At 43.0% G+C, this 22003-nt stretch overlaps 1 protein-coding gene across 3 annotated transcripts in view; it reads right to left on the bottom strand.

The window, feature by feature from the left end:
• KIFAP3 (kinesin associated protein 3) overlaps positions 1-22003 on the bottom strand; it is an 811853-nt gene that overhangs the window by 85683 nt on the left and 704167 nt on the right. For all 3 annotated transcript variants that reach the window (XM_077276224.1, XM_077276225.1, XM_077276226.1), the window contains one exon: positions 12280-12378. In XM_077276224.1, coding sequence (XP_077132339.1) covers positions 12280-12378 — 99 coding nt within the window. The remainder of the gene's footprint in view (positions 1-12279; positions 12379-22003) is intronic.

The following is a 22003-nucleotide window of genomic DNA, read 5'->3' as shown; positions in this document are numbered from 1 at the left end:
ACAAATCTGCGGCAACTGTGTGATGCCATCATGTCAATATGGACCAAAATCTCTGAGGAATGCTTCCAGCACCTTGTTGAATCTATGCCACGAAGAATTGAGGCAGTTCTGAAGGCAAAAGGGGGTCCAACCCGTTACTAGCATGGTGTACCTAATAAAGTGGCCGGTGAGTGTATATATCTTTATATTTCATAGACAGATAGCAGAATAGCCGATAATTCATTTGTTGGCTTCTGTAAAATCATTGCAGAAACCGACAGGATAGGAGACATGGTTACATACAGTAAACCATTGCAGAACAGTTAGATTTATAGATGTCAGAATCTAATACTGTTAGTAGTATCTGGGTGTAAAATTTGGGACCTGTATTTATTTAATAAAAGAATGTTTTCACAGAAATAACTAGCATGGGCTACGGCACAATTTTCTGCACCAGAGAGGGAAAGCCAGTGACTGAGGGCAGATATTAATAGCCTAGAGAGGGACTATGGTTATTGTCCCCTCCCCCCGGCTAAAAACATCTGCCCCCAGCCACCCTAGAAAAGGCGCATCTATAAGATGCGCCAATTCTGGCACTTAGCCGCCTTTCTTCCCACTGCCCTGTAGCAGTGGCATATGGGGTAATAAGGGGTTAATGTCACCTTTGTATTTTAAGGTGATATTAAAGTCCATTAATAATGGAGAGGTGTCAATAAGACACCTATCCATTACTAATCCTATAGTTTGTAAAGGGTTAAAAAAACACACACATGCAGAATAAAGTCTTTTAACCCCTTCACCAGCCTATTTTGAACTTAATGACCTGGACACTTTTTGCAATTCTGACCAGTGTCCCTTTATGAGGTAATAACTCAGGAACGCTTCAACGGATCCTAGCGATTCTGAGACTGTTTTTTCGTGACATATTGGGCTTCAGAAAATACAGTTTATTCTTATCCAGACACAGAACCAGTTTGTTGCTTGAACGTTTTCGGTCCCAGGTGGACCTTCTTCAGAACAGTTCAATTGATCTGGAATGTTAGGATAATACATATGGCCAGTAGGGGAGTCCCTCTGATAATATATAAGCTATCACCAACACTAAATACAGTGTATAGACCTGGGGTAAGTAGTGCACTAAGGCGCTTAGGGGATCCGGAGGTCAGCACGTAGTGGAACTCCAGCGCTGGTGGCGTTCTGTGTCGCCGGGGGAAGCGTACTGCATTTAGTGTTGGTGAAAGCTTATATATTATAATATATAAGCTATCACCAACACTAAATGCAGTACGCTTCCCCCGGCGACACAGAACGCCACCAGCGCTGGAGTTCCACTACGTGCTGACCTCCGGATCCCCTAAGCGCCTTAGTGCACTACTTACCCCAGGTCTATACACTGTATTTAGTGTTGGTGATAGCTTATATATTATCAGAGGGACTCCCCTACTGGCCATACGTATTATCCTAACATTCCAGATAAATTGAACTGTTCTGAAGAAGGTCCACCTGGGACCGAAAATGTTCAAACAACAAACTGGTTCTGTGTCTGGATAAGAATAAACTGTATTTTCTGATTTTCACAAACCTTTTGAGTGCCGGATTATTCTTAGACATTCCTATTGAGGGTTGGATACCCTACTCGAGCACCAAAACGTCATATCCCCACAGAGTGCCATGTTTATTTACTTTATTTATATTGGGCTTCATGTTAGTGGTAAATTTAGGTCGATAATATTTGCGTTTATTTGCGAAAAAAACGGAAATCTGGAGAAAATGTTGAAAATTTCGCAATTTTCAAATTTTGAATTTTTATTCTGTTAAACCAGAGAGTTATGTGACACAAAATTGTTAATAAATAACATTTCCCACATGTCTACTTTACATCAGCACAATTTTGGAAAAAAAAAAATTTGGGCTAGGAAGTTATAAGGGTTAAACTTTGACCAGCGATTTCTCATTTTTACAACAACATTTACAAACCAATTTTTTTGGGGACCACTTCACATTTGAAGTCAGTTTGAGGGGTCTGTATGGCTGAAAATACCCAACAGTTACACCATTCTAAAAACTGCACCCCTCAAGGTGCTCAAAACCACATTCAAGAAGTTTATTAACCCTTCAGGTGAAAAATTGGCTCCAATCTTTAGCGGACACCATGTTGCGTTTGGAGAGCCCCTGTTTGCCTAAAGATTGGAGCTCCCCCACAAGTGACCCCATTTTGGAAACTAGACCCCCCAAGGAACTTATCTAGATGCACAGTGAGCACTTTAAACCCCCAGGTGCTTCACAAATTGATCCGTAAAAATGAAAAAGTACTTTGTTTTCACAAAAACTTTCTTTTAGCCTCAATTTTTTCATTTTCACATGGGCAACAGGATAAAATGAACCCTAAAATTTGTTGGGCAACTTCTCCTGAGTGCACCGATACCTCACATGTGGGGGTAAACTACTGGGAAGGAGCGCCATTTGACTTTTTGAATAAAAATTAGCTCTAATCATTAGCGGACACCATGTCGCGTTTGGAGAGCCCCTGTGTGCCTACACATTGGAGCTCCCCCACAAGTGACCCCATTTTGGAAACTAGACCTCCCACGGAACTTATCTAGATGTGTGGTGAGCACTTATTACCCCCCAAGTGCTTCACAGAAGTTTATAACGCAGAGCCGTGAAAATAAAAAAATATTTTTTTTTTCCCTCAAAAATGATTTTTTAGTCCGCAATTTTTTATTTTCTCAAGGGTGACAGGAGAAATGGAACTGTCTGTCTGTGTAAGAAGAAAGAAAAACTCGGCTCACTCACATTGCAGAGCCGTCTCCTTTCATTCAAAACAGGGAGCCGGCTCTTTGTATTGGCTCCTTCAGGAACAACACATCACTACAGTGTTGAGTCTGCATGTAAAGAGGATGAGATCATCTCTCTCACTGCACACATCACAGCAGAGGAGGTCCGAGGAAGACGACATGGGAAGAAGACGCAGGAGCAGGTGAGCGCTCAAAGAGCTGAAGATGGGAGGAGGCTAGCGACAGGGGAATCTGGTACTATATACTGGTGACAGGGGAATCTGGTGCTATATACTGGTGACAGGGGAATCTGGTGCTATATACTGGTGAACAGGGGAATCTGGTGCTATATACTGGTGACAGGGGAATCTGGTGCTATACACTGGCGAACAGGGGAATCTGGTGCTATATACTGGTGACAGGGGAATCTGGTGCTATATACTGGTGACAAGGGAGTCTGGTGCTATATACTGCTGACAGGGGAGGCTGGAGCTATATATACTGCTGACAGCAGAGGCTGGAGCTACATACTGGTGAACAGGGGAGGCTGGTGCTGCTATATACTGGGGAACAGGGGAGGCTGGAGCTGCTATATACTGGGGAACAGGGGAGGCTGGTGCTGCTACATACTGGTGACAGGGGAGGCTAGAGCTGTTGTACACTGGGGAACAGGGGAGGCTGGCAGTGGTGGGCTGGGCTGGGTGGCAGGGATGCATTTTTCCCCTGGGCCGGTCCCCAGGCACCTGTTCAGGGCCGCCGGAGGACCGACACTGTACTTTTGATTGCAGCCACCAAAACTTAATTTGTTGCCGGGTCAGCAGACTCCTTCCTGATCTTGCATGATGCATCCACATGTATTCACCTCTGAGATGCGAAAATACATTTAAATGCATGATATCCGACATAGAGCAGAGCATCGCGGTTGTTCCCGGACCGCGGACTAGCGTGCAGCAGAGTGATGAGGTCATCATGCTGCGACCTCGTCACACTGCTGCTGCTGGCAATGCAGGGCGGGGATGCGGTGTGAAGACTGGTGAGCAGCGCTCCGATGAGGAGCAGAAGCTGAGCTGCTGAAGATTAGAGATATGTCATTTGCTGTGTATAGGAAATGGGCAACGGTGTTAGTAGTCCAAGAGGGCAGCCGCATGGCATTGTGTGTGTGTGTATATATATGAGTGTGTGTGTATATATGAGTGTGTGCGTGTGTGTGTGTGTGTATATATATATATATATATATATATATATATATATATATATATATATATATATATATATATATATATATATATATGTGTATGAGTGCGTAAGGGCTCATACTCACATGTGAGAAACTTGGACAAGTCTCGCACGTCAATACCCGGCACTCGGATTGGAGAGTTCAGCTGCATAGAAATAAATGCAGCTGAATGCTCCAGTCCGAGTGCTGGCAGCAGTGCTGGGTATTGACGTGCGAGACTCGTCCGAGTTTATCGCATGTGGGCATGAGCCCTAAGAGTGTGTGTGTGTGTGTGTGTGTGTGTGTGTGTGCGCGTGTATGAGAGTGTGTGGGGACGTTCCCACATTCAATACACGCTGCGAGTTGGACGCTGTGTACACCTGCAGAGTCCAGATGTTGCAGCATAGTGGATGAGATTTAATGAAATCCCATCTCCACTACGCATGCAATGACGCCCCCGGCTTCCCTGCAGAGACACACATGCAGCACATCTTTACAGACCGCAGCATGTCTTTATTTTGCGGGGACGCTCTGTCTCTGCAAGATAAATGTCACCAGTACAATATTTTAGACACAGTAATTCTGCACGGTTCAATGAACCCATGAGGAATCGCCTAAGTTTAAAAGTCAGCAGCACTTTGGATGGAGCAGACATGTGCTGTGTCCAAAGCGCTGCCTAATACTGGCCATGAGAAAAGGAGAGAATAGACTGTCATGCATTCAGGCAGGGATCACCATAAAAAAATATATCAAATTTTATTAGACTATATGTAAACCACACAAAAAATATTAAAAACATTTAAAAAACACACAGAAATAAAAAATCATGCCCTGTGAGGACAAGGGCTGTGGAACACTGGCCAACACCTGAAAAGTTTAGCCCCAATGGGATTGGTACCAAACAATGCCATTTAAATAGCAAAAACCATGATTATACAGTATTAGGCCGAGGTCAGACCTGCATTCATCTACTAATGGTGTTTCTGTCGCTGCATTTATCTACTGATGGTTCTGTCACTTCATTCTACTACTGGTTTGGATCATGTACAGATGTAGCAAACCATAATGTGCTTCATGGCTATGTTAAAACTGAAAATTATATGGTTCCATATGTGATATCTGAGACTTTGTAGGCAGGTCAAGGTGTGATCAGTATAGAGCATTGTAAAAAAAAAAAATCCTAGGTAATGATGAGAAGCATAACATACTTTGCTACATATCTGAAAATGTGTATCCTGTTTAAAAATAATACATGAGCAAAATATGTGATTTGTCTGATCAATAGAAACACTCATCTGAGCTGATCCGAGTACTGTCAGGTTTTTCATTGAGCAGCTGTCAGACAGGCAATACAGTAGTAGGAATATCGGCTATGAAGCAGCTGGAGGTAAACATGTTAAAGGAGTTGTCCAGTTTTAAGATGCAAATCACTCTGTGACTGCAGACTCGTGAATCATCACATTGCTCGCAGTGCTGTCGTGATTCGGCAGGTATGTGACTGCAGGTATGTGATTTGCATGCATGACAACTAGCCTTGCTCGGCCTCATTTAATACACCTATATAGAGCAAGGCCAGAAACAGTCTAGTTGTAATGTGGCCGGGAATATACAATACAGACCAAAAGTTTTGGCACACATTCTCATTTAAAGATTTTTCTGTATTTTCATGACTATGAAAATTGTACATTCACACTGAAGGCATCAAAACTGTGAATTAACACATGTGGAATTATATACTTAACAAAAAAAGTGTGAAACAACTGAAAGTATGTATTATATTCTAGGTTCTTCAAAGTAGCCACCTTTTGCTTTGATGACTGCTTTGCACACTCTTGGCATTCTCTTGATGAACTTCAAGAGGTAGTCACCGGGAATGGTCTTCCAACAATCTTGAAGGAGTTCCCAGAGATGCTTAGCACTTGTTGGCCCTTTTGCCTTCACTGTGCGGTCCAGCTCACTCCAAACCATCTCAATTGGGTTCAGGTCTGGTGACTCTGGAGGCCAGGTCATCTGGCGTAGCACCCCATCATTCCCCTTCTTGGTCAAGTAGCCCTTACACAGCCTGGAGGTGTGTTTGGGGTCATTGTCCTGTTGAAAAAATAAATGATGGTCCAACTAAACGCAAACCGGATGGAATAGCATGCCGCTGCAAGATGCTGTGGCAGCCATGCTGGTTCAGTATGCCTTAAATTTTGAATAAATCCCCAACAGTGTCACCAGCAAAGCACCCCCACACCATCACACCTCCTCCTCCATGCTTCACGGTGGGAACCAGACATGTAGAGTCCATCCGTTCACCTCTGCGTCGCACAAAGACACGGTGGTTGGAACCAAAGATCTCAAATTTGGACTCATCAGACCAAAGCACAGATTTCCACTGGTCTAATGTCCATTCCTTGTGTTCGTTAGCCCAAACAAGTCTCTTCTGCTTGTTGCCTGTCTTTACCAGTGGATTCCTAGAAGCTATTTTACCATGAAGGCCTGCTGCACAAAGTCTCCTCTTAACAGTTGTTGTAGAGATATGTCTGCTGCTAGAACTCTGTGTGGCATTGACCTGGCCTCTAATCTGAGCAGCTGTTAACCTGCGATTTCAGAGGCTGGTGACTCGGATAAACTTATCCTCAGAAGCAGAGGTGACTCTTGGTCTTCCTTTCCTGGGACGGTCCTCATGTGAGCCAGTTTCTTTGTAGCGCTTGATTGTTTTTGCCACTGCACTTGGGGACACTTTCAAAGTTTTCCCAATTTTTTGGACTGACTGACCTTCATTTCTTAAAGTAATGATGGACACTCGTTTTTCTTTACTTAGCTGCTTTTTTATTGCCATAAGAAATAAATACTAACAGTCTATTCAGTAGGACTATCATCTGTGTATCCACCAGACGTCTGCACAACACAACTGATGGTCCCAACCCCATATATAAGGCAAGAAATCCCACTTATTAAACCTGACAGGGCACACCTGTGAAGTGAAAACCATTCCCGGTGACTACCTCTTGAAGCTCATCAAAGGAATGCCAAGAGTGTGCAAAGCAGTCATCAAAGCAAAAGGTGGCTACTTTGAAGAACCTAGAATATAAGACATAATTTCAGCTGTTTCACACTTTTTTGTTAAGTATATAATTCAACATGTGTTAATTCATAGTTTTAATGCCTTCATTGTGAATGTACAATTTTTATTGTCATGAAAATACAGAAAAATATTTAAATGAGGTGTGTCCAAACTTTTGGTCTGTACTGTACATATCACATACTTGATCACATAACTGCCCGCTCCCAACGCCAGCACCAGAGAATCCTCACAGCGCACAGTGCATTAGACTTGTAGCTTAAGATCGCACAACTTTTTTAACGATGGGCCACTGCTGTGCGCTTGCCCCCCAGGCTAAAATTTGCCAGCCAGCCCCTGGAGGCTGGTGCTATGCAGGCTGGGGATTTGGGGGAGGCTGACACTTTAGAATGTGGATTAGGGGGCATATTCCTATAGAATATAGTAATATGCAAATGAGGGTGCTTCACAGCACTCTCATACTTGTATACTAAAGCTTGTCTTTATTGTCAGCGCTCTGTTAGTAATAGTGAGTGCTGTCAAAAAACAGCTTGCAAGTCTGCGCTTACTCATTGAGGCTGGTTTCACACTTGCATTTTTTTCAAGTCAGGCAAAATCAGGTTTTTCAGCCAAATCCTGATCCTTTCAGGATCCAGTTTTTTGTCCATTCACTTTAATGGTGTGTTAGAGAAGGGATTTCCAACCTACTCAGGTATTCTGTCTTTTAGGTACCTACACAATGAAGCAATAATCAGAGACACACACGCTCGTTGTCTGTCCAAATAGTCTCTGTTTTTTTATTTTTAGGGCTGGGCTTTTAAAGGCCCAAGATCAAAAGGAAATGTAGAGTTACATAATACATTGGCAAGGAGATATATTATACAATGAGTTGTCATACACATCCTGGTATCCAAGATAGATTAGATGAGAAGAATGTGGCGGGGGTGCTTTGCACATGTCTGCGTTTTATGAGATTTTGGGTGGATAAAGACAGAAACAGACATAGAATTGGCGATTCTGAGAAATTCTGACCACTACTATGTGGAATGTCTGGGAAATTGTCCACAAGGAGAGACAAATGATAACATCTTGCACAATACTTGTTTTTCTGTAATTCTGTTATTTTTCTGTTATATAAAAGTGAAGATTAACCATTTCTTTAACAATTCCCCTCTTTTTATCATCTGAGCTACCTTGCCCTAGCCGATTCCTTCCTGTTACTCAGGTCCTCAAGATAACCCTACTTCACGAAATACACGGCTTATCCAGTGTATATCATGGGATACCGACATGCTGTGTATCCATTCAAATTATACTTGTGGGTCAGACCTTCTGTTCCTTCTAACCCTATTTCTATCGAGGGATTATTATAAGGGGATGATATAGATAAATTTTTACGACATAGAAGTACAGACATTTATATTAATATATTAAAATATATGTTAGAAAATAGAATATAGTTTTCAGGAAGCAACCTGAAGTAACTTGATTCTACCTGACACCATTAAAGTGAATGGGCAAAAACTGGATCCTGAAAGGATCAGGATTTGGCTGAAAAACCTGATTTTGCCTGATTTGAAAAAAAATGCAAGTGTGAAACCAGCGACACTGGATGAGTGCAGTAGCGCTGTCAGTTTGGGTGCACACAATGTGGCTGCAGGCTCGTTCTGATGCCTGATACCTGTCAGCATGTCTCTATATCACTAGGCCTCTCCTCACTGAAGCAATGGTTAGGTCACCTATTTTAATCTCTTGATGACTTTGAAAAGCTGAAGGTCTTAAAAAAACGCTCAAAAGACTGAAACTGTGCACAGCAAGTGCAGACATTCATTCTTTTAGTGCTTAATTAGTGCTTTTTAGGCTGTGTGCACACGTAGCAGATTTTTTGCGTTTTTTTCACGGTTTTTCGCTATAAAAACGCTATAAAACCGCGAAAAAAATGCTAACATTAAGCATCCTATGTAACAGAATGCAATCCGCATTTTTTGTGCACATGCTGCATTTTTTTCCTGAGCGGAATCGCAATCCAGAAAAAAACGCAGCATGTTCATTAAAATTGCGGAATCGCGGCGATTCTGAACACATAGGAGTGCATTGATCTGCTTACTTCCCGCACGGGGCTGTGCCCACCATGCGGGAAGTAAGTAGATCAAGTGTGGTTGGTACCCAGGGTGGAGGAGAGGAGACTCTCCTCCACGGACTGGGCACCATGTATTTGGTAAAAAAAAAAGAATTAAAATAAAAAATAGCGATATACCCACCTTCTGACGGCTCGACCTTCTCAGCGGCTTCCGTGGTGTGTGTGAAGGACCTGCGATGACGTCGCGGTCACATGACCGCTACGTCAATGGAAGGTCCTGAACACACAGCATTAGGAACGGAAGCCGCTGAGGTGAGTATAACCTTTTTTTTATTTTTTTTTATTATTTTTAAACATTCGATCTTTTACTATAGATGCTGCATAGGCTGCACCTATAGTAAAAAGTTGGTCACACTTGTCAAACACTATGTTTGACAAGTGTGACCAACCTGTCAGTCAGTTTTCCAAGCGATGCTACAGATCGCTTGGAAAACTCTAGCATTCTGCAAGCTAATTATGCTTGCAAAACGCTAGTTTTCTGCGGGTATATGCATGCTAATTCTGTATGCGATATACCCGCGCAGGAGGCGCAGAATTGCTGCGGAAATTTCCGCGGCAATTCTGCTACGTGTGCACTTAGCCTTAAAGTGTTTTAGAGTAGATCTGCCTTATATAGATGTCGTGTGCACAGACTCAGTGTGTCACATCAGTAAGGGCGCGACCACGAAAAGTGCCTAGGGCAGCATGAAGGCCAAATACAGCCACACACACACATATATATATATATATATATATACTGCTCAAAAAAATAAAATCCCACATCTTAGATATCATTGAGTGAAATATTCCAGTTGTATTCATTACATAGTGGAATGTGTTGAGAACAATAAAACCTAAAAATGATCAACGTAAATCACAACTAATATCCCACGGAGGTCTGGAGTTGGAATGATGCTCAAAATCCAAGTGGAAAATGAAGTTACAGGCTAATCCAACTTCAGTGGAAATGCCTTAAGACAAAGAGATGATGCTCAGTAGGGTGTGTGGCCTCCACGTGCCTGTATCATCTCCCTACAACACCTGTGCATGCTTCCTGATGAGGAGGTGGATGGTCTCCTGACGGATCTCCTCCCAGACCTAGACTAAACCATCCGCCATCTCCTGGACAGTCTGTGGTGCAATGTGACGTTGGTGGATGGTGCGAGACATGATGTGTTCAATTGGATTCAGGTCTGGGGAACAGGCGGGCCAGTCCATAGCTTCAATGCCTTCATCTTGCAGGAACTGCTAACACTCTCCAGCCACATGAGGTCTGGCATTGTCCTGCATTAGGAGAAACCCAGGGCCAACCGCACCAGCATATGGTCTCACAAGGGGTCTGAGGATCTCATCTCGAGACATAATGGCAGTCAGGCTACCTCTGGTGAGCACATGGAGGTCTGTGCAGCCCTCCAAAGAATTGCAACCCCACACCATTACTGACACACTGCCAAACCGGTCATGTTGAAGGATGTTTCAGGCAGTAGATCGCTCTCCACGGCGTCTCCAGACTCTGACAGTTCTGCACGTGCTCAGTGTGAACCTGCTTTCATCTGTGAAGAGCACAGGGTGCCAGTGGTGAATTTGTCAATCCTGGTGTTCTGTGGCAAATGCCAAGCTTCCTGCACGGTGTTGGGCTGTGAGCACAACCCCCATCTGTGGATGTCGGGCACTCAGACCATTCTCATCGAGTCGGTTTCTAACCATTTGTGCAGACACATGCACAATTGTGGCCTGCTGGAGGTCATTTTGCAGGGCTCTGGCAGTGCTCCTCCTGTTCCTCCTTGCACAAAGGCTGAGGTAGCAGTCCGGCTGCTGGGTTGTTGCCCTCCTACGGCCCCTCCACATCTCCTGGTGTTCTGGCCTGTGTACTGGTAGCGCCTCCAGCCTCTGGACACTACGCTCACAGACACAGCAAACCTTCTTGCCACAGTTCGCATTGATGTGCCATCCTGGATGAGCTGCACTACCTGAGCCACTTGTGTGGGTTGTAGAGTCCGTCTCATGCTACCACGAGTGTGAAAGCACAACTGACATTCAAAAGTGACCAAAACATCAGCCAGAAAGCATTGGTACTGAGATGTGGTCTGTGGTCCCCACCTGCAGAACCACCAGAACCACTCCTTTATTGAGTGTGTCTTGATAATTGCCAATAATTTCCATCTGTTGTCTATTCCGTTTGCACAACAGCATGTGAAACTGATTGTCAAACAGTGTTGCTTCCTAAGTGGACAGTTTGATTTCACAGAAGTTTGATTTACTTCGAGTTATATTCTGCTGTTTAAATGTTCCCTTTATTTTTTTGAGCAGTGTATACATGTTTTGATGAATATTTTGTTTGAAAATGATGTGTAAATGACAAATAATTTCTTTATGTAAATGCTCATGTTAAAATCGCATTGCAGTCTGGTAGCAATCGCACTGCATTCGGATATAAATCAGATGCTAGGTGTGAAAAATCGCTAGTGTGTCTCCAGCCTAAGGCTGGATGTCCGCAGAGCCACGACAAAAAGCAGGTTAAAAAGAGAACTATTGGGGCCTGAAAATGATACAACATTTACTTACAGTTGCTCATCAGGATGAGTATTCATTACACAGGTAACAGACAGCAAGGTATATATGGACTGGCAGTAGCTCTAAGAACTAAAATCTGTTTAATTCAGACAATATTGGGTCTCATTTATCAAAACTGATCAACAGGAGACTATTGCTCCATACTCCAATCATAGTGCAGAATAATTATAGCTTTTTCCCCTAACTTTTGCACAGAGTAAGCATAAAGGTTCAGTACTGCTGTAATTAAAGGAAAACTTTGCTGAAGATTGTTCTAATACACCAATAATATCGCCAAAGCATCCACATAGAAATTGGCCAGGAAACAGAATTCCCAGCACCAGTCTGAAATTAATCATTCATGCAACTCTAACAATCCAAAATCGAAGCCAAGGAGCTTCTGCATTTCATCGTTCCAGGGTACATGGCTACACCTCAATGATAGCGATCCATACAACATTGCGCTGGGGTATACTATTGTATTTGCCTAGGAGGTAAAAAAAAAGATATGAAAACTGCAACTCTGAAACTCTGAAATATATTTATTTCTGAAGTCCCCTTGCATCCATTTGTAAAATTAAAAGGATACGAGTTTCTTTTATTATAACATCCCTTGTTGCTTGATGGAAAACCATTTGGTAAAAGACGTAGACAATTTGGCACACAAACTCGTCATCTTCTTGCTGAGCTAAAAGAAAAATAGAACAGCTGCACTGAGGTGTCATCACCACCACCATCATCACAGAACTAAAGCAGACAATCAAAGTCTCTATAGATAGCATACAGCATGCTTCAACTCACTGTCACACACAAGCATCAGAAACGTCTGCGGCTCAAAATACATTCTTCACACGATGCCCATTTTCTGTTTTATCTCCTCTTCTTCCAAGCACCATAACTTTATTTTTCTGTCAATATAGCAGTTTGAGGGCCTTTTTGCAGGATGAGTTGTATTTTTGTATGACAACATTCATTTTATCATGTGATGGAAAGCGGGGAAAAAATTCCAAGTGGATTGAAATTGCAAAAAAAGTGCATTTTTACAATTTTTTTTTTTAAATATATATTTAACATGTTCACTATACAGTAAAACTGACCTGGCAATGAGATTCAACATGTCGGTACGAGTATTGAGGTAGTAAACATGCATAGTTTTTTATTTAATTTAAGCTGTGAAAAAACCCCCCGCAAATTCGTAAAAGAAAAACAAAAAACAACAACTTTGTGCTGAAATATGGGTCTGACTGAGGGCTTATTTTTGCATTGAGTTGTCATTTACAACGAGAACGACAACGATCCGTGATGTTGCAGTGTCCTGGATAGATATCTCGTTGTGTTTGACACGCAGCAGCGATCTGGATCCCGCTGTGATATCGCTGGTCGGAGCTAGAAGTCCAGAACTTTATTTGGTCGTCAGATCGGTGTGTATCATCGTGTTTGACAGCAAAAGCAACGATGCCAGCAATGTTTTACATGGAGCTAACGACCTGCGAGAACGATAAGTGAGCCACCGCTACGTCACAGGATCGCTCCTGCATCGTTCTGGAGCTGCTGTGTTTGACATCTCTACAGCGATCTAAACAGCGACACTGCAGCGATCGGCTCGTTGTCTATATCGCTGCAGCGTCGCTGAGTGTGACGGTACCTTTACACCATTTTGTGGTAGATATGATGTTTTGATTGCATCTTACCGCATTTTATAGCAGTGCTGCAGAGGTGAAAAAAAAGTAGTTCTGGGATTTAAATGTTTTTTTCTCGTTACAACCGGTTACATATTTTGACAAATTGGACTTTTTCAAACACAGTGATACCAAATGTGTGATTTTTTTTCATGGTTTTATTTTTTTAAGGGGCAAAAGGGTGGTGACTGCAACTTTTGTGTTTTTTTTTCAATTTTATTTTACTTTTTACTGTGTTTAATAGTCCCTTTAGGGGACTTCAAGCTGCGATCATCTGATTGCTTCTGCTATACATAGCAGTACAGCAGCATTGCTATGTATAGTAAATATCATGATGTTGTGTTAAATGCCACTGTCACATATTTACAATGGGATTTAACAGGTTAATGGCAGCTGTCAGCTTTATCATGAGTGGTTATCATGTTTGACAACCAGCTAAGCTAAAGCAGACAGCTAGGGGCTGGTATTTTCAAGCTGGCAATGGGACATGGACATTGCCCCCCCAGCCAAAAAATAGCAGCCCATAGCCGCCACAAAAAAAGCGCATCTATTAGGTGTGCCAATTCTAGTGCTTTGCCTGGCTTTTCCTACTTGCTCTGGTGCGGTGTAAAGTGGGGTAATAATTGTGCGGTTGATGTCACCTTTGTACACTGCCTGACTGAAGTTATGTCGCTCATCCATGTTATGTAAATAAAAGCTTATAACCGGACGTTAAATTCATCCATTGGTTGTATAAATTATTCTTTTGAAAGCTGAAACCCTTCAAAATGTGGTTTAGGTGAAGAAAATAAATTGGCATCAATGCACAAATATTGATCATTTAATGGACACAGAATGGTCAAATTTTGGCAATACAAAAGTTTTGTCACCTGGTCATATAATGCACCCAATCCTAGTTTACATCCTCACGTATGCTCAGTAAATGATCGGTTCATTAGTGTGTGTGTATGAAAAGAAACCCAGCACCCCAGACCTTCACTTGAACTACAACTTGAGCTCTAACAACATGCCAAAAATCCACCCTGCGACCGAAGCCTGGACTATCAAGAGGCTGAAGACCAGATCTGTTATGAACTGGTGATTCAGGAGCGACATGCGACTAGCTCTGAGCAGGTGGTAACTATACTGACCGCAGTTCCTGATCTTAACACAACACTAGAAGTAGCCGTGGGATGTTCCTGTCACTCCCTAGAAACCTCGTCACAGCCTAAGAAATAACTACCCCTAAAGGTAGAAACAGGAAAGCTATCTTGCCTAAGAGAGAATCCCCAAAGGATAGGACAGCCCTCACAAATAATGACTGTGAGTGGAGAGGGAAATGACATACGTAGAATGAAACAAGATGTAGCAAAGGAGGCCAATTCTAGCTAGACAGATAGTACAGGACAGAACACTGTGCGGTCAGTAATAAAAACTAGAAAAAGTCCACTGCAGAGAATGCAAAAATCTCCACACCTGACTAAAGGTGTGGAGGGCAAAATCTGCTGCCCAGAGCTTCCAGCTTAGCTGAATAGATCCATACTGATAAGCTGGACTAAGAGAAAAACATAGAATGTGCTAAACAATCAAGTCCACAACAAGTGGACTGCAAAAGGACAAGCAAGGACTTATCTTTGCTGAACTGGTCAGAGTGTCAGAGAAATCCAAAAGAGCTGTGACTCCAAGCAGGAACAATTGACAACTGGCATTGGCTGAGGGATAAGGCCAGAATAAAATAGCCGAGCCAGAAAGACGATCAGTGGAAGCAGCTGCTGATGCTAAATCCAAGAAGCAGCCATTCCACTCAAAACCACAGGAGGGAGCCCAAGAGCAGAACTCACAAAAGTGCCACTTACAACCACCGGAGGGAGCCCAAGAGCGGAATTCACAACAGTACCCCCCCCTTGAGGAGGGGTCACCGAACCCTCACCAGAGCCCCCAGGCCGATCAGGATGAGCCAAGTGAAAAGCACGAACCAAATCGGCGGCATGGACATGGGAGGCAACAACCCAAGAATTATCCTCCTGGCCATAACCCTTCCACTTGACAAGATACTGAAGCCTCCGCCTCGAAAAACGAGAATCCAAAATTTTTTCAACCACATATTCCAACTCCCCCTCAACCAACACCGGGGCAGGAGGATCAACAGAGGGAACAATGGGTACCACATATCTCCGCAACAAAGATCTATGGAAAACATTGTGGATGGCAAAAGAGGCTGGAAAGGCCAAACGAAAAGACACTGGATTGATAATCTCAGAAATCTTATAAGGACCAATAAACCGAGGCTTGAACTTAGGGGAAGAAACCTTCATAGGAACATGAGGAGAAGATAACCAGACTAAATCCCCCACCCGAAGCCGAGGACCAACACACCGACGGCCGTTAGCAAAACGTTGAGCCTTTTCCTGAGACAACGTCAAATTGTCTACCACATGAGTCCAAATCTGCTGTAACCTGTCCATCACAGAATCCACACCAGGACAATCAGAAGGCTCAACCTGCCCTGAAGAAAAACGAGGATGGAAACCAAAATTACAAAAGAAAGGTGAAATCAAAGTAGCCGAACTGGCCCGATTATTAAGGGCAAACTCGGCCAACGGCAAGAAAGCCACCCAATCATCCTGATCAGCAGACACAAAGCATCTCAAATAGGTTTCCAAGGTTTGATTAGTTCGCTCAGTTTGGCCATTTGTCTGAGGATGGAATGCCGAAGAAAAAGACAAATTAATGCACAACATAGCACAAAAGGCCCGCCAAAACAAAAAAAAAACAATGGAACCAAATCAGAGGAGGAAGGCAATTTAGGCAAAGGTACCAAATGGACCATTTTAGAGAACCGGTCACAAACCACCCAGATAACAGACATCTTCTGGGACACAGGAAGATCCGAAATAAAATCCATGGAAATATGCGTCCAGGGCCTCTCAGGGACAGGCAAAGGCAAAAGCAACCCACTAGCGCGGGAACAGCAAGGCTTAGCCCGGGCACAAGTCCCACAGGACTGCACAAAAGAACGCACATCCCGTGACAAAGAAGGCCACCAAAAGGACCTAGCAACCAAATCTCTGGTACCAAAAGTCCCAGGATGACCGGCCAACACCGAACAATGGACCTCAGAAATTACCTTACTTATCCATCTATCAGGAACAAACAGCTTCCCCATAGGACAGCGGTCAGGTTTATCAGCCTGAAATTCCTGAAGCACCCACCATAAATCATGGGAGATGGCAGAAAGAATCACCCCTTCCTTAAGAATGCCAACCGGCTCAAGGACTCCAGGAGAATCAGGCATAGAACTCCTAGAGAGGGCATCCGCATTAACATTCTTAGATCCCGGAAGATATGAGACTACAAAATCGAAACGGGAGAAAAACAGGGACCATCGAGCCTGTCTAGAGTTCAGCCGCTTGGCCGACTCGAGGTAAATCAGATTCTTATGATCGGTCAAGACCACAACACGGTGCTTGGCTCCCTCAAGCCAATGTCGCCACTCCTCAAATGCCCACTTCATAGCCAACAACTCCCGATTGCCGACATCATAATTGCGTTCCGCAGGCGAAAACTTTCGGGAAAAGAAGGCACACGGTTTCATCAAGGAACCATCTGAATTCCTCTGTGACAAAACGGCCCCTGCGTCAACCTCAACCTGAAAAGGAAGAGAAACATCCGGCTGACTCAACACAGGGGCAGAAGTAAATCGACGTTTAAGCTCCTGAAAGGCCTCCACAGCCACAGAGGACCACTTCGTCACATCAGCGCCTTTCTTCGTCAAATCGGTCAGGGGCTTAACCACACTGGAAAAGTTGGCAATGAAACGGCGATAAAAATTAGCAAAGCCCAAAAATTTCTGACGGCTCTTCACAGATGTGGGTTGAATCTAGTCATGAATGGCTTGGACCTTAACAGGATCCATTTCTATAGACGAAGGAGAAAAAATAAACCCCCAAAAAGAGATCTTCTGAACTCCAAATAGGCACTTAGACCCCTTCACAAATAAGGCATTATCACGAAGGATCTGGAATACCATCCAGACCTGTTTCACATGAGACTCCCAATCATCGGAAAAAATCAAAATATCATCCAAATACACAATCAAGAATTTATCAAGATAATTGTGGAAAATATCATGCATAAAGGACTGAAATACAGAAGGAGCATTAGAAAGCCCGAAAGGCATCACAAGGTATTCAAAATGGCCTTCAGGCGTATTAAATGCAGTTTTCCATTCGTCACCCTGTTTAATACGAACAAGATTATATGCCCCTCGAAGGTCAATCTTGGTAAACCAACCAGCACCCTTAATCCGAGCAAACAAATCAGAAAGCAAAGGCAAAGGGTATTGGAATTTGACAGTGATTTTATTAAGAAGGCGATAATCAATACAGGGTCTCAAGGAGCCATCCTTCTTGGCAACAAAAAAGAATCCTGCTCCCAATGGTGACGAAGACGGCCGAATATGCCCCTTCTCCAAAGACTCCTTAACATAACTCCGCATGGCGGCATGCTCTGGCACAGACAGATTGAAAAGTCGGCCCTTAGGGAACTTACAGCCAGGAATCAAGTCAATAGCACAATCACAATCCCTATGTGGAGGAAGGGAACTAGACTTGGGCTCATCAAATACATCCTGGAAATCTGACAAAAATTCAGGAACATCAGAAGAGGGGGAAGAGGAAATTGAAATCAAAGGAACGTCACTATGTACCCCTTGACAACCCCAACTAGTCACAGACATAGATTTCCAATCCAGCACTGGATTGTGTACTTGTAACCATGGAAAACCCAGTACAACAACATCATGTAAATTATGTAACACCAGAAAACGGCAATCTTCCTGATGTGCTGGAGCCATGCACATAGTCAGCTGTCCAATACTGAGGTTTATTCTTGGCCAACGGTGTAGCATCAATACCCCTCAAAGGAATAGGGCTCTGCAAAGGCTGCAAAGAAAAACCACAGCGCCTGGCGAATTCTAAGTCCATTAAGTTCAGGGCAGCGCCTGAATCCACAAATGCCATGACAGAAAAGGATGACAATGAGCAAATCAGGGTCACAGACAGGAGAAATTTAGGCTGTACAGTACTGATGGTAACAGATCTAGCGACCCTCTTAACACGCTTAGGGCAATCAGAAATAGCATGAGCAGAATCACCACAGTAAAAACACAGCCCGTTCTGACGTCTGTATCCCCGCTGTTCCGCTCTAGTCAAAATCCTATCACATTGCATAGGCTCAGGACTCTGTTCAGAGGACACTGCCAAATGGTGCACCACTTTGCGCTCGTGCAGGCGCCGATCAATCTGAATGGCTAAAGACATAGATTCGCTTAAACCAACAGGCGTGGGGAACCCCACCATAACATCCTTAAGGGCTTCAGAAAGACTCTTTCTGAAAATTGCTGCCAGAGCATCCTCATTCCATTTAGTGAGCACAGACCATTTTCTAAATTTCTGGCAGTATAATTCTGCCGCTTCCTGCCCCTGACACAGGGCCAACAAGGTTTTTTCTGCATGATCCACAGAGTTAGGTTCGTCATACAATAATCCGAGCGATTGAAAAATGCATCTACATTAAGCAATGCCGGATCCCCTGACTCAAGGGAGAATGCCCAGTCCTGAGGGTCACCACGTAGCAGAGAAATGACTATTTTAACTTGCTGAATGGGATCACCAGAGGAACGGGGTTTCAGAGCAAAAAACAATTTGCAGTTATTTTTAAAGTTCAAAAACTTGGATCTATCCCCGTAAAACAAATCTGGAGTAGGAATTCTAGGCTCTAAAGCCGGAGTCTGAGAACAACATAATCTTGAATACTCTGTACTCTTGCAGCAAGCTGATCCACACGAGAAAACAAACCCTGAACATTCATGCCCGTGCCAAAATCCTGAACCACCCAGAGATTAAGAGGAAAAAAAAGACAAAACAGACTAAAGAAAAAAAAATGGCTCAGAACTCTTTTTTTTTTTCCTTCTTTTGAGATGCATTTAACTCATTTTGGGCCAGTTGTACTGTTATGAACTGAAGATTCAGGAGCGACATGCGACTAGCTCTGAGCAGGTGGTAACTATACTGACCGCAGTTCCTGATCTTAACACAACACTAGAAGTAGCTGTGGGATGTTCCTGTCACTCCCTAGACACCTCGTCACAGCCTAAGAACTAACTACCCCTAAAGGTAGAAACAGGAAAGCTATCTTGCCTCAGAGAAAATCCATAAAGGATAGGACAGCCCCCACAAATAATGACTGTGAGTGGAGAGGGAAATGACATACGTAGAATGAAACAAGATGTAGCAAAGGAGGCCAATTCTAGCTAGACAGATAGTACAGGACAGAACACTGTGCTGTCAGTAATAAAAACTAGAAAAAGTCCACCGCAGAGAATGCAAAAATCTCCACACCTGACTAAAGGTGTGGAGGGCAAAATCTGCTGCCCAGAGCTTCCAGCTTAGCTGAATAGATCCATACTGATAAGCTGGACTAAGAGAAAAACATAGAATGTGCTGAACAATCAAGTCCACAACAAGTGGACTGCAAAAGGACAAGCAAGGACTTATCTTTGCTGAACTGGTCAGAGTGTCAGAGAAATCCAAAAGAGCTGTGACTCCAAGCAGGAAGTGCCACTTACATCCACTGGAGGGAGCCCAAGAGCGGAATTCACAACACAGATCCACTGCAGTGGTGGCTGTCACCTTTAATGTGTCTCAGCGTCAAGTACAAAGAATTAAAAAAAGATTTCAAGAGACTGGAGATGTGTTTGACAAGCCCAGGTTCGGCAGACCCCATAAGACAACTGCTCAGGAGGAACGTTTGTTGGTTAGAAAATCCAAAGCAAGCCCCTCTTCCACTGCAGCAGAGCTCTAACAGGCCTGGTCATCTCAAGTCCCTGTGTCAACAAGAACAGTTTGTAGGATTCTGTCTCGAAATGGCCTCCATGGTCGAATCAGTGCCCAGAAGCCATCACTAAACAAAAGGCAAATAAAAAAACGTGTGGCATTTGCAAAGTCCCACAGCCTGCTAAACAGATGGACGCTGGAAAAGTGTCAGAATGTGGCTTTCTGTGATGAATCTTCAGTAGAATTACACCGCAGTCACCGCAAATACTGCAGGAGACCTACTGGAGCCCATATGGATCCAAAATACACCCAGAAAACAGTTAAATTTGGTGGTGGAAAGATCATGGTCTGGGGTTACATTCAGTATGGAGGTGTGCAAAACATTTGCAAGGTGGAAGGCAATATCAATAGCCTAAAATATCAAGAAGTATTAGCTACCTCTTATATGCCAAATCATAAAAGGGGTCAAATTCAGCAGCAGGATGGTGCTCAGTCTCATACATCCATCTGTACAACAAAGTTCTTCCAGGCAAATAAGACCAAGTTGCTCAAGGACTGGCCAGCCCAGTCACCAGACATGAACATCATTGAGCATGTTTGGGGTAGGATGAAAGAGGAAGCTTGGAAGACAAAACCAAAGAATCTACTGTAGATGAACTCTGGGAGGCATGTAAGACTGCATTCTGTGCTATTCCTGAAGACTTCATTAATAACTTGTATGAATCATTGTTGAACTGCATAGATGCAGTCCTTCAAGCTCATGGAAGTCACATAAAATATTAAATATGACTCTAATAGCACCACACCTTCATTCACCAATATTATGCAACATATATTTGTATTTTAATTTAATTATTTGTTTGAATATAACATTAATTTCTGTGGGTGACAAAACTTTTGTCTTGCAAAAATCTGACCATTCTGTGTCCATTAAATGATCAATATTTCTGCATTGATGCCAATTTATTTTCTTAACCTAAACCACATTTCGGAGGGTTTCAGCTTTTAAAACAATAATTTATATAACCAATGGATGAATTTAATGTCAGGTTATAAGCTTTTATTTATATAACATGGATAAGCGACATAACTTCTGTCAGGGAGTGTATTGTCAGGTGGCATCAAGCTCACAAGTTATCCATTACAAATACTATAGTCATATTGTAAATAAACACACAGCACGGATAAAGTCCTTTATTTGAAATAAAAGACATAGAGTTTTACTTTATTATTTAAAAATAACAAAACACAGTTATACTCACCTTATGTCCAGTGCATTGAAGCCCTCATCTCCTGTAAAACATAAAAAATAAACTACAATAATACTCACCTAACACCCATTCCATTGAAGCCCTGGTCCCTGTAAAAAAACCCCCAAAAACTACTATATCCCTTACCTGTCCGACACTCTGACCACGCCGAAACCCATATCTGCGATACGCCGGATTACTTACCGGCAATGCTCCTTTAATGAGTCCACGACAGCACCCACATGAGAGAGGGTATCCGCCCATAGGAACAAGAAACCTACAGAATAAAAGGAGGTGGTCCCCCTCTCCTCCTCAGTTTAGTTTTCAGAGTACGAGAGGAACCGCAAGGTTTTAGTTCAATTCATATCAGATAATGTCAATTACATATCCAATGTCCAAAATAGTGAGAACACTCTCCAAACTAATATAGCTAATCAAAATCCCCCAAATACATGATAAAGAGGAAAATGAGAGGAACAAAAAATAACGTGATACAATAATATATTTATTATATAAATATTTAAAATATACATACAAGGGACAATCATCAGTAAATGAGGGTAACACAA

This window comes from Ranitomeya variabilis, chromosome 8, assembly GCF_051348905.1.
Source record: "Ranitomeya variabilis isolate aRanVar5 chromosome 8, aRanVar5.hap1, whole genome shotgun sequence".
Lineage (NCBI taxonomy): Eukaryota > Metazoa > Chordata > Amphibia > Anura > Dendrobatidae > Ranitomeya > Ranitomeya variabilis.
Note: the sequence above shows the minus strand (reverse complement) of the source record. Positions and strands in the feature narration are given on the sequence as shown.